Source organism: Onychostruthus taczanowskii, unplaced genomic scaffold (genome assembly GCF_017590055.1).
Source record: "Onychostruthus taczanowskii isolate IOZ18803 unplaced genomic scaffold, ASM1759005v1 scaffold7, whole genome shotgun sequence".
Lineage (NCBI taxonomy): Eukaryota > Metazoa > Chordata > Aves > Passeriformes > Passeridae > Onychostruthus > Onychostruthus taczanowskii.
Window position 1 is genome coordinate 10,876,875 of NW_024504786.1, and position 13,584 is coordinate 10,890,458.

The window sequence follows — 13,584 nt, forward strand, 5'->3', positions numbered from 1 at the left end:
TTAACCTGTGGGAAGGGCTCCCAAAAGCTGAGGCTCTTGTAGCAAAATTTGGACTTCAGGTCACATTACTGCTTGTTTTTGAAGTATGCTTTGAACAGGAAGAAAACCTAGCAGGGAACAGATGATAGCCCACGTTGGCAGGAATGAATTAATTTGTTTCTTACACTTGTGTGAGCATTGGCTTCAGGAAGCAGTGTCTGTTCCCACTGCAATGGCATGTCCTTGGTGGCCCTGTCAGGGGACCACTGACATACTCAATAGGTTAAGCTCATCAAGCTGAAACATCTTGAAAGTGCCCAGCTTTTATTTTTTTCTTTTAGTGTTCTTGCATTTCTGTTCTCTCTCCCTATATTTGGAGGGTCTCTGGCTAAGGGATGGTGCAGTGAGTAATTTCAATTCCCACTGTGTTGTCCCAAACACTTTCTCTGGAGGCAATAAGCTGCAGTGGTGGATGAATAGTTCTGGTGGCATTATCTCACCTGTGAACTGTTTCCTTCAAGCTACTGGGTGTCCTGGTGTCTGGCTGCTGACAGAGGGATGGAGCTCATGTGGGAAGGGTCACCAGACCCCCAGGAAAGGTGTTGGGTGAAAGCAAATGTCATTGGCCAACCATGTGGCCCCGTTGCTGGTGTGAAGGCAGGGGAGCTGCTCACACTTACAATCTCCTCAAAAAATGCCTTTGAAAATATTTTCCTAAGATTTTTACTTTGCTTTTGTCATAAAAACCAAGGCTAGAAGATAGTTTGAGAGCTCTTTGAGATAAATCCTTTTGTGCCTTTCCTACAGATGAAGGTAATTGCAGAGAGATTTGGGATCTGTCTAAGTCAGATCCTGCCCATTAAAAAATAGATCTCAGTGCTGGATTTGACGTGCAGTGTTGACATCCTTCTTTCTACAGTAAGTCAGATAATATGTTTAGCAGACAGCTACTTTGACAACTTTCCTTCTGAGAAGCTAAAGGAGGAAAAAGCTGAAAATTTCCTGATTTCCTGTAGCTTTTGACATTTTATGTGTTTGCTGGGCTAATCTTTGTAAAATCTTGATGTTGGGAGGTCACTTACTGATACCAGAGGCAAATGCAACTCCAGAGGCTTCATTTCATTGCAGCTAGGGAGCTGGACCTCCCGTTAACAAAAAATATTGCCTTGCTTACATTAAAAGGAAAACAGACACCAGCTTCTGAACTTTGATATCAATTCTGCAGGATCTTTCTAAACGTTCCATTTCTTTCCATTACAAAAATCACCTGCACAAATTTTTCAAGAAATTATCAAATGAGTACTATTTCCTCTTCATAGTTTAAATTACATCTTGAATGATTCCCTACACAGTTTTATTTACTTTCTCCTTTCACTTTGCTGCACTAGGAACTACCTTCTCTATCTTGAATAGCTGAATAGCTAAACACCCATATTATGTGATAATGACTAACGCCACACACAGACCCTGAAGCCAAAATGGAGAGTTGTTGAACAAGGCTTGAGCTGCCTATGTGCTCATCGAGAATGAGGTGAAAGCAGACAAGAGCCTTGTAGAGGAGTCAGTCTGGATGTCTCATTGTATCACCTCCTGCATTAACAGGAAACACCTAGAGTGTTTCTGGAAGCCTTTTGACTGGTTGCTGTGAATATATTTTTTCAAAATAATGCTTTTCTATGGGGTGTAAAAGATCTAGTTTGTTTTCATTTGTATTGGTTTGAAGAACAACAATGCATATACCATATTTTTATTTGAATATCTGAGGAGAGTGTTTTGCTTGCTTGCAGTTATAAAATTTTTAGGGACATGTGTAATAAAGTGTCTGTGTGTTTTGGGAGAGTTCCAACCATGAATATTTTTAGTGTGTCTGACATCCATGTCTCTGGTAGAATTCACCATCACAGTATCCTTTCTGAAGGTACAAGCAGGCAAAGAGACTTCTTCTCACAAAATCAGCCATAATGAACAATGATTATATATTAATGTACAGGGATTTATTTTGTTAAATGCCTTGGTCATGTTTGCCCTCTAGTGGCAGTGAGTTTGCAGCTGATGGACCCCTGGAAGTGGCCAAGAGGAGCAGAGAACCTCACTAACGAATTTTAATTAACTCTGCTCTTTGTTTTGTGGTTCTATTTATCAGCTTCTACTGTGAACATATAACTGTACAGGGAAGGCTTCCTCTCACCTAGAGGTCAGGGTGAAGTGTGAGTAAACCTATTTCCTGCTGCTCCATTCTCTCAAGGGTAAAACCATTGAGAAGATCACCAAGTCTCTTATCTAGAAGGTAAATGCAGCAGCAGGTGGTAGGAGCAGAGGGAGCTGCAGTTTGGTTTCCTGAGGGTTTGCTGTAGAAATCTGTTCAGCTTGTTGAGACACACTTGGTTATGTAGTGCTTTCCTGACAACCCTGCTTACTGACTAACAAGGGAAAAATAAGCCCTACAAATAGCATAATGCAGAATTCAGGCAAAGAGAAGAACTTAAAGTAGGAAAGGTCTTTTCATGGGAAGGGAACCTTCTGGGGAGGGAAGAGGGTAATGAAACCCAGTAGCTGTGAAATTGCTGTGTGATCACCAAGGAAGAAAAGTGCTTGGTTTGTCATTCAGAAAAATTATTGCAGTTTTCAGTCTTGAGATGTTAGAATAGTAAGGCAGATTCTGCCACACATTTTATTTCTCATATACTGTTTTAAAAATCTATCAACATTTTTGCAGCAGAAGAAACTTTTTTCCTTTCTTACTTAAGTGCATATTGATGTGGACGAAAACAGCAAGGCTCATGTTTTCAGTGTTAGTGCAACTATAGAGGAAATGGTTGACATTTAAGGATGATGTAATGAGGAAATTACCAGGTATTTTCCTGAGGGGCTGACTCTGGGTGATCCCACTCCAACTGTATTCCTTATACCTATGACTCAGGGACGTTGGTTTTTAAAAAGCACTATTTATTACATCTTGATTGCCTTAAGATGAAGTGCTTGTAGAACAGTGGAAGTGTAATGAGAGCCTTATTGGATGAGAGACTTCCCAAGCTAAAATATGAGTTTTGGCAGCTTGGCTAAACAAATACATTTCCAGCTAGCAGTTGTGAAAATCTCACACTGTCTCCAGCCCAGAGGTTATGCAAATGTAAGTTGTTGTGGCACTGCTTTTCTCTTCTGTTCCATATGGAACTGCAGTTAAAAGGGGACTTGATGACTGGAACAATGGTGAAGGGATGGACACAATTACAGGAAATATTTCTATTGCTGTTATGGGGCCATTCAGGCATTGAGTCCTATCACTGATTTCAGAACAAATCAGATGCATATATAAATAATTAAAAATCCTCCTTTTAAGTGATACTTTTAAGGAGAAACAAGCTCAGGAAGAGCAAAAACTTACACATTTCAACTACTCTTTGGTGCCATGCTGAAAACATGGTGACCTGGTGGCAGCAGGTGAGTGAAGGTGACATTCACACGTTTTTAATATAAAGGAGTTACCCCTAGAACTGATAAGAGAAGCTGTGTAAGAAATGAGAAATCCTTTTTAATTATTTTTATATTTTTATTAACATGATACAGAAGCATACTATACTCTGAGCTATGATTCTCTTGGCCAGGGAAGGGTTTACTCTGTAGGCGTTCCTTCATGTAAAGCTGCCGATTTGGTAGAACACAGAGCACAGGGCTTTGCCTGTGCCTATAACCTAAACCATGACCTTTAATTCAGCCAGTCTGTGCCTACTTATTAGGAGAAAGCCGAAACGGGGTACCAAAGGATGTGCAAAAATTTTCGTGCTTTGAACTTCAGATCCTTTGAGAAATATAAATGAAATAAATTCATCACAGAACTTCTGAAAAGCTCCTTTGTCCCCTGCCTGGGTGAAGCAGGCGAGGCAGAGCAGATGCTGCAGGAAGAAGCTGCTTCCCAGGGCAGTTTGGGGCTGTCGCGCCGCGCCTCGCTCTGCGCGCGAGGGGCACCTCAGCATCCCAGAATTGCTCATGAATGGAGCAATCCATTTTGTCGATCCACCAGCTGGCCAAGAGGTGCGGGCAGTGCCAGGTTCCCTGTCTGCCTGGTGCTAACCAGCTGGCCCTGGGCAGGCTCAGGAACCTGCGGAGCCAAGCTGAAGGCAGGAGGCAGCGCAGGGGAGCTGGCTGCTGGCAGGACGCAGAGCTGGCAGCCTCACCCGGCCCGGGAAGCAGTGTAATCCGTATGGCTGCAGCTGGGGATCTGAGCACTTGGCAAAGGGGGCAGCCTGCCTGCCAGATTTATTTTGGTCTGTCAGGCAAGGTCACCAATTAATTCCTCTGGAGCATTTCAGTTTGGTTGCATTAGGATTTTCCAGTGTGAAGCTGTAGTGTTGTAGAGACTGATGCCCAGCTTCACAGAGGAAAGAAAAAGACTTAGGTACAATGTAAGTGCTTATACTCAAGACCGAAATCTGTAATACTCCCTTCTATACCTTTAAGTAGTGAAGTCTTTCACTGCCTAATTTTCACAAGCTGTAGAACTCTCCAGCATCCTAAAAACCAGCCTTGCTCAGAAATGGTAGAAAATACACAGGGTTCAGCCCCTTCTCACACGGATGATATGAAAAGTGTCACACAACTTGCTCTTCCCTCTGTACTGTACCTGTGATTATGCTTATGCCTATTTTCATTCACTGATTTAACAGGCTGAGCAATCATCTGAGATGTGACCCTCCTTCCCTGGCCCACCCTCCCCGGCTGTGTTTCAGAACGGGCAATCCATGTGCCAAAACCTAGAAGGTGATTTCAGGTGTGGAAACTGTTCCCAGGGAGCCCAGGCCCTGTGAAATGGGATGTGTATGATGACATCTTCAGCATTTCCTACTGAAGCCTTGGTAGGGATTGGGCTGGAGGGAAAGATGCCTTAGATGTATCATCCCCCAAATCATGATCAGAGCTTGAATAGTACTAGTTTTGTTTTGACCACAGAGGAAGGAGTCTGAGTAGAATTCTAGCATGTCAGCTTATTCAGCCCAAATTTTGGGCTCTGGGTGTTTTATTTTTTTTTTCCTTTTATTTTTCTTTTTTCTTCTGTAATTATCTTTTTATCAGCTGGCGAAAAACAAAGCATCAAAGCAGCTCTAATTAGAGTAAATTCTCAACTGCATAAGAGACAGATATGACCACAGTTACACTTAAGCATTTAAATATTGTTTCATGTAATGTCTATAAGGAATGTTGGGTTACTTTTTCTTGTGAATGTTAAGAAGATACATGAAGGTTAGGTGCCTGCATGTGTCCTGACCAGACCAGTGGATGCATAAATAGGGAAAGGAAACTGGACAGGCTACAGATAATGAAGGGAAGCTCTGTGATCAGATCTGTCAATATAGATAATTCCTGCTTATCAAACCCCATCTGAAAGGCAACTTAAGAATATTAGGCTGTAGAAGTGTTTGCTGTGAATTACAGCTAAGTGAACTGCAAGTGAAAAAAGAGGGATAACCAGATTTTTTCTGTACATTAAGCATTTCCAGGTACTAAAATAACAGCCTTCTCACACTGATTAAGAATGAACTGTGAGTACTATTTTTGAACAGCTTTGGATTTTTTAGTAAACTGTTCTTCCAGTACTGCTTACAGTATAATTATTGCTTATCCAGCAATACCAGAAATAAGAATGTTTTATGCAATGCCTTTTTCCTCTGGGGACAATGTGAAATATTGTATTCAGAATAGTACCAAACTGTAATGTACTCACAGGAAAAAAAATCGCATAGTAATCAAGTGTGGAGATAAGAGGGAAAAACACCCCACCTCAAACCTTAAATGGAATTTATGTAAAACTACCTGGAATAAATCAGACCTATAAAAAAATCTCAAGGAAAAACATTGAAACCATTGTAACTAAATAAAAAAAGCCAGTAGATGGCATGAGAGACCTTGAGATTCGAAAAAAACTCAGATGGCCACTAATAGCTACTCCTGCAACCTTCTGAGCTGTCTCTGGTTTTAGCCCTAACTACTGTATTTGCTGGATTCCTGAGGTTTCTTATTCATCAGCTGCACTTAGATCCGCACAGTACATTTATTTTTAGGGACAACTAAAGTTCATTTAATAACTCATTCAAACATGCTGAGTAAAAGCCTGGCTCTGTTGAGTTTAACCATTGGCTTCTGTGGAGTTAGAATTGAAGATGCTTTTTTTTTTAATGCTCACACTGTGGAACTGGCATTTCATTTCCAGGAAGGGTCTGGTATTAGTGATTTTGTCCTTTCCTATCACACTGCAGCTTCTTTCTCTGGAGCAGAATGATCCTGCTTTCCTGAGAGTCACTGTGTCATTTAAAATTAGTGAATCAAAAGAGCCAGATCTGATGGACAAAAGGTTTGTTGTCTTTGTCTAGGGCTACAAAAGGCTGTGTCTCCAATAGCCTTTTTGCCTATCTGTCTGTAATAGCACCATCCAATTCTAGGCTTTTAGGAATAATCCACTAAGGTTTAACCAAAGCTGACCGTGAACAAATTAAGTATATTGTTTTGATTTTTTCCAAATGTATAGTTATTTTACAGTTGGATGAATCTGAAAATGAAAACCTTCAACTTAGCAATAAAATATACTCATGTGGTTAGGAGATCTAGTGGAAAAATTTACTTTTCATTTCTAGAATCACTGAAGAACTTGCAAAAGACATATGGGACTATAAATTCATAAGCATTTCTGACTCCATCAAGTAGGTAAGCAGTCATATCTTTCTGATGCAGAAAATGAGACACAGAAGTCCCCAGGCTCATGCAAAACCACATTACAGAGCTGCAAGGGCAGGATTAAGATGCAAGCCTGGCTTATGCTTAGGTCTGCATCTTTTTTGTGACATTTTAAAAAAACCCAACAATACTAGAGTACCATAATTGCAAGATTATATTACTTGGTTACTGCAGTAAAGTCCAGAATTCATTAATACATACAGTTGAGAAGCACTAGGAATGAAAAGTGGAATGCATAAAAGCTCAGTCTGTGTAGTACACATTTTAATACTCAGTTGGGTACATAGCTTTGCCTTGCTTTATAAGATAGGACAGGCATGATTTCCAAATGAGGTTTAAATCTGGACTCAGATATTCTCCCAGATGGGTTGGAAATGTCTGTGTGGTGCATTAGAAATTCCAGAAGGGCTTTTTCACACTTGTACTGCTAATGTTCTTAGTTCCTTTGGCAAAATGAGCTGGTTCTAAGTCTTTTGCTTTGCTGTGCACACTACCAACCTCCGGTTTTTCTAACGTTCATTGCATTGTGATTTTACAGCTGCAGAGAAGCCTTTCAGGCAGTCAAAGGCATTCAGCTGTCTCAGCAAGAGGGCACTAATGAACAGGAGTTGGCCAGGAAGGAAAGCTGCCCCTTGGAAGTGGAAATGGGAGCTGTGTCCTGCCCATGCCCTGTGCAGAGCAGAGCAAGGTCTGTGCCTGGGCTTTACCAGCGACTGCTTTCCCCCGGGTGGAGCCTGCACCCCAGCCCAGGCTGCAGTACTGGTGGGGTGATGGTGAGTGAATTCCCTGCTCCAGGAGCAGAATTTCTTCTCCTACTAATGGCTCTTTGCTGTTACTAACCCCCTGTTTTAGTAGTTGAGCATGAAACTTCATTTTTCTTCTCCTCCTACTACCTTTGTCCTATCTCAAGTGGTTGACTGGCAAAAGTTTCTCTCTTGTAAACAAGGGGATTAAAGAAAGAGGTGTTGGATTAAAGATGACAGTCTGATCCTATGAAAGTCAATGTCAAATCTCCCATAAGCCACAGTGAAAACAATACCAGCAAGAAAGAACTCTCCAGGTGTAAGACTAGTGTGATTTTAAGGGAAAGTGGAACACAATTTTCTCCCCTCTTGTTTGAGGCTATCTGTTTTGTAATCTAGCACTTCTGATGAGTTAGGAAAACACAGCTTTTGTACAATTTGTGAATGCTTTATTACAAATAAAAACACAGGGCAAGTATTCATGTTACTGATCTTAGTTTGAAGATACATGCATGAAAAAAAGCTGTTGAATAGAGCACTGGCTATTTGCATATATTCTCAAATACAATACATAGAAGAATTAAGGCTGGGAAGGAGAAAGAGGCAGGTAACTGCCTTTTGCCTTTGTAGGTTAGCCCCAGGAGATAGGCTTGGGGCAGAGGCAAATACCCTTGTCCCAGGGTATGCATCAGGCATCTGGTTTGAACAAACTTGTAATGGCTTACTTCTGGAAATAATGATGTTAGGGCTGTACATGGAGAAAAACTGGGCCTTTTCTGAAAGCTGGTGAGTAAAAGAGAGTAAAAGGAGTACCTCCTTAGATTACTCATGCTTCTGCTCTTGAAAGAAAAGCGCTGTGAAGCGTTGTGCTGTAATTGTTCAACTATTTAGTCTTCAATCATTCTGATAGATCAGTTTTTAGTTAGAAAGAAAAGTATTTTCTTTAATGGCAGTTTCCTGCCAGGGTTTGGGCTCAGCTGTACCTTGCCCACGCTAAGGCTTCCCTTGGAAAATGTGCTGGCTGCTATTGACTGCTATGGAAAACATACCATGGTTCAGTGCACGGCTGATTTGTGACACAGGGTGAAGAGATATTGTGCCATTGCTTGGGGGTTTGAAGGTGCCTCCTAGTCCTGGTCCCCTGGGGTGGGAGGGAATTAGCTTTCTGCACAGTGAAAGCTAGCAGATTGACTCTTCACTGGTTAAACACAATCTGACTGTCCTGCTTGTGTTTTATTTTAGCTTTATGATGCTATTGATCTTACATATCTTTCTATATATTGCTTTTTGGAGTATTTGGAATGCTACTTGATGTATTATTGTTCCCTGAAGTTTTTGAAGCCATCATTTTCATAAATATACAATAGGAGATGGTAAAGCAAAAAAAAGTTCCTATTCACACTTTTAGTTAGTTCACGAAGCAACAGCACATCCATTGAAATTTAAATGAAAATGGGGACTGTGTCACACACTATAGCTCTCTGGAAAGCTACAGTGGGAGTCTAGCAGTCCAATTCATTCCTTTGTAGAATGTACTAAGGCTAATGGTCTTGCTGGGAGTAAAATATATTTTTTTTTGCAGAACGGTTCCAGGAACAGACGTTGCTCTTTACCAGAAAACATAAAAGAAAACAAATGCTTACTGTGTCTTTAGTATGCTAAATATGAAATTCTTTGCACAATGGAATGTTAGCAGTAGCCATAATCATGTTTTTCTTTCATCACCTAGTGAATGTAATTTTAAGAGCGGACTGCTGTAATTATATCGCAGATAAAAGGGAGCAGAATTTCTGTATAATATTATAGTTGGCCTGATTGTTTTGTTGATAGGGAAAAATAAAGAGAGACCGCATGAATACTTATTTAATGAACATATTTATTAAGCAGTGCAGACTGTACATAATGCATTTGACTTTGCAGTAGACTTTCTTCAAGCACCTTTCTTAATATTTTACTACAGCTATTATATTCCCTTCTTATCTGTCCAGCTATTCAATTATTTGTGTAGTATGTCTATAGCACAATGCCAAAACGTTAACTTAACTACAGCTGCCAGTGCAGGTACAATCAATGTCAGCATCCACAGACTCCACAACATCTTCAGATGCAGATTTCTTATCGCTGCTTTTCTGCCATTCCAACAGGCTTACAGCAGTTTCTGTCAGAAGAGTGAAGCCATTGTTAACTAACATCAAGCAAATTAACACATTTCAAAGAAATACTGTTTTGATGTCTGTCAACTCCCTAATCAAGTAAAGAATGAAATCCTGCCCTCACGACTGACATCTGACTCATTGACTTGGAACAGGATTTTCATCCATGATATAATTACTGTAATACTTCCCTAAAACCAAAATGAATTACATTTCATGGAGCACAAAGACAAAAGGACACTGTGAATGTGCTGGAGGTAGCCCCTGTCAGTGTAAGACCACCACGTACCAATCCACATCAGCAATCACTTCTGCTAGTGCTGCATATCACTGGGTATTTCTGCTGACTATTTGTCGAAGTTCATTTCTGAAGGGTAAGCCCTTTGGAGAATTTTCAGAGGTTCATAAACTTCTAATTAAAGTTTCCCATATATTGTGAAATCTGGCAGAGCATTGTCAGTTGCAGTATTAACCTTACCACACTGCTTTATCAACAGCAGCTTGAATAAGCCATATTCCTTAATGCTGAAATAATCTAAATGGAATAATGATATTCATCCTCCCACTAAATATTCCCAGCTAGTTGGAGGTTTATCATTGCATTGGAAGAATATTAGGATATCCATTTAGATTAAGTTTGTATAATGAGAATGCGTAAAGCTTTCATAATTTTGCTTCCATTTGTTTTATTCCCCAGTTGGACAGTACATTTATAACATGCCATCCCTCATCACAGGGAAATATGGACACTGCTGTATGATTCAGGTTGCATCAGTCACTTATCTTCTGAAAGGTTAACACTCTCCGTGGCTAAATTACTGTCCAACATTAAGCACAGGTTTTGCATAATAAACTGGACAATAAATATTTCCAAGAAAGATGCCGGAGATGATTTTAAAAATGTATATTATATGATCATGCTGTGAAATGAGAAATGCTATAAAATGTCTGAATTCTGTTTTTTATGTACATTGTGTCTCTTACTCTTGGCACAGTGTGGGTCTGAGCACATTCATACCCATGTAGGAAATGGTTTCCTTGCAAACTGGATCATGGCTGTGTAACTGATCCCCATGTCACTGATACCCTTGTGGCATGTTTGAAATATAAACCAATATGTGGACTTAAACTTGGAGTGATGCCTGCCTCAGCCAAGTTCTTAAGGCTACAGTCTTGCTGATTTGAGGACAACAGGAGAAATTATGCATTCTTGTACTTCATTTTATCCTTGCCCCACTGGTGACAGTGATGGGATCCTTCAATTTTGAAACAGCAAACGATCATGTCTGAATTCTCATATAAAGAGTTGAGAAAAGTACTTTGTCCTGTGCATGCATGTTCGTAGATTGAGAAAGGAAAAGATTTCTACTACTTCTACTGCTTCAAGTCATTAGACAAAGAAAAAAAGGAGTAGTTTTTAAGTGCTGGCCCTGTATTCCTATTGATCTTTAGCCTAAGAAAAAGCAATCAATTTAGCAAGCTAAAGAATGATAAATGGAATCTTTTTCTTCCTCCTCCCTCTCCTCCTCTTTTTCTGCTCCCTCTTGAGGACAAATAAATAAATAAACAAACATACAAATTAAATAAATAAGGTCTTGATTAAAAGTATTGCAAGCAGGCTTCCCATTCTCTGTTTGAGTAAATGAGCAAGAGAAGCCTGCAGTTGCTCTGAAAACAGCACTGGCTGCAACAACTAACATCTTTTTTTTTTTTTTCTGATTTTCTTCTTTTCTCAAACTGTTTTGTGAGAGAATGAGACAGCTTTATTATAGCCTAATATTCTAAGGCAGTGAGTGGTCTGGGGTTATGACACTTCAGAGATACAGACTTGGATATGTAATAGAAATCTGTGAAACATGGATATAACAAGATTTTTGAATGATTTTTTGTAGAGGGTGGGTTTTTCTATTTATGAAAGAATGCATCCTTTCTCATCTCAGAGAGCCATCAGAAAACTATTAACACTCTCTCTGTGCTACTTGTTGAATAGGCTGTTGCAGATATTTGACTATTGTTGAGAGATCCTCTCTGCTTTTCTGGGCTGATTCAGCACATTGCAAATGTTAATAACGCAAGCAAAGTGCAAAGTTCTACACACACATTTAAATTCATGCATAAAATACCCTGTCCTTTCCAGTACTACTCAACACAGAGGTGCATTGGCTCCAGTGAAACTACACTGGATTATCTCAGCTAACAATGGATTTGGCCAACAATGGTTAAGAGAGAACAAACCACTTCAATAGATACTTCCTAACGTTAGGTTTCCCTGTAAACCGTTAATTAATTAGGTAATTAATTAAAAGACTTAGGAAAGAATGCACCAGAAAAATCTGTACGTTCCAGGTTGGATTCTCCTTTCATGATTACATAACTTAAGTGTGAAACTGTATTAGACTGTGCCTCATATCCTGGTATAAATAAAGTGAGAAAAAGGCTTGTGTTTTTTTGTTTCTTCTTTTTTTTTTTTTTTTTTTTTTTAATCTGGGGCATGAGTATGTGCGTATAAAATACCTTAAAAACCAAACCATTTTCTGGAACAATCTAGAGAAACTTCCAGCAATGTGGTTTTGCTGATGTATTGCACAGTGGCATAGCATGGCAGTCTAATCACAGCACTCATGTCACACTACCTGACTGACTTTCAATTGCCTTGCCTGCCCTGGTCCACACAAAATTGCAGGCTGTAATGTACATAAAAGGACTTAGTGTTGCTTATCTCAACTTCATGGAGATCCTGAAGACATGACAAATTTTATTTTGTGATTTTATTGATCGCTGTTGCCCCTTTTACCTCCTCAAATGTTTTTCTCAGATGATTCTACCTGCCATCACCTAACCTAGCTTTTAGCTGGCCAGCACTGTCAGCAGTTATAGCAAATACTAATGGGATTAAAAACAGCAGCTCAGAGAGGAGCTGGAGCAATGCAGGTCTGTGCACGGCTGTGCTGTGTTTTGTTCTTTTGAGTGCTCTGACAGCTCCTGCAGTACGTGACACACAGAGGGAGAAAAATACTGTACCTTTTGGGAAGCAGTGGAAGCCAACCTTTACTGAAGCTTTTTCGATTGGAGTACAGTCTTTCATACATTTCAGTACTGGGTCAACAGAGTAGCACGTAGATTCCTCACCATCAATAGTAGGATTTCGATTCAGCCTCACATAACTGCGCTGCAGCTTGCACCCTAAGAGGAAAAGGAAAGGTAGTTAAAATTGTAGAAATAAATCCCAATCGATCCTTGCAATAATAAAGGTCCATATTCTCTCTTCAGCTTTTATTAAAACAGAGGTATCTGACAAACCATTTTCACAGTAGCGAGGTTATCAAGATAGAACAATAATAAGTCGAGGAAAGAGTCTGAAAGGGGAGCTATTTTTAAAATCTAATTGCACAATAGAACCCAAATGGAATAATGTATACTCAGTTTTTTAGAACTACATAATACACAGAAAATAACCTCTCATGTCTGAAAGCTATTAAGAATAGATACTGCAAGCACAATGGCTACTTCATTGCATTAGGAAAAATGTCAACCATAGTGAATGGATAAAAAAAGGGCAGTATTTATTTAGTAACAACAAGGATAATTTTTGTATTGGATGATTTTTATAGTGCTGCAATTATCTCACTAGAAAGGTATAATGTAACTTAACAGGATCCCAGTTACTAGTCTGTTTCCTGACAAACAGATAAGTATAATTCTGCTGCCACTGAAGTCAAGGAGAAAGCAACCATTAACTTCAATAAAATTATTTCAGGTCCAAGGTAAATGGAGACCTACCAAACAAAACTGTATGGATATTATGGGAGTCTAACACTGTTTTTCCAGCTATGTGTGAGATGAAGCTCTTTACTGTAGGAGTAGTTCTAAATATTTTCCTGAGATTGCACCCTCACATGATGCAGAACAAAAATGAATTTTTTTTGCACTTTGGAAATTTACATGAGTGTAGGATCTGACACTGTATTCATAGTCTGCATCTT

The 13,584-nt window shown here is 39.6% G+C and overlaps 1 protein-coding gene and 1 long non-coding RNA gene across 3 annotated transcripts in view; one reads left to right on the forward strand and one right to left on the reverse strand.

Annotated features, from left to right (window-relative positions):
- The first annotated feature begins 7,330 nt into the window (after positions 1 to 7,330).
- The window catches only part of LOC121345165, a 62,156-nt gene continuing 55,902 nt past the window's right edge, over positions 7,331 to 13,584 (forward strand). For both annotated transcript variants that reach the window (XR_005953930.1, XR_005953931.1), the window contains exon 1: positions 7,331 to 7,478. This is a non-coding gene — a long non-coding RNA (uncharacterized LOC121345165). The remainder of the gene's footprint in view (positions 7,479 to 13,584) is intronic.
- LOC121345164 (vitellogenin-1-like) overlaps positions 9,036 to 13,584 on the reverse strand; it is a 43,306-nt gene continuing 38,757 nt past the window's right edge. Inside the window, exons 35-36 of the mRNA XM_041421764.1 lie at positions 12,623 to 12,784; positions 9,036 to 9,606 (exon numbers count right to left, since the gene is read on the reverse strand). Coding sequence (XP_041277698.1) covers positions 9,488 to 9,606; positions 12,623 to 12,784 — 281 coding nt within the window. The 3' untranslated portion in view covers positions 9,036 to 9,487. The remainder of the gene's footprint in view (positions 9,607 to 12,622; positions 12,785 to 13,584) is intronic.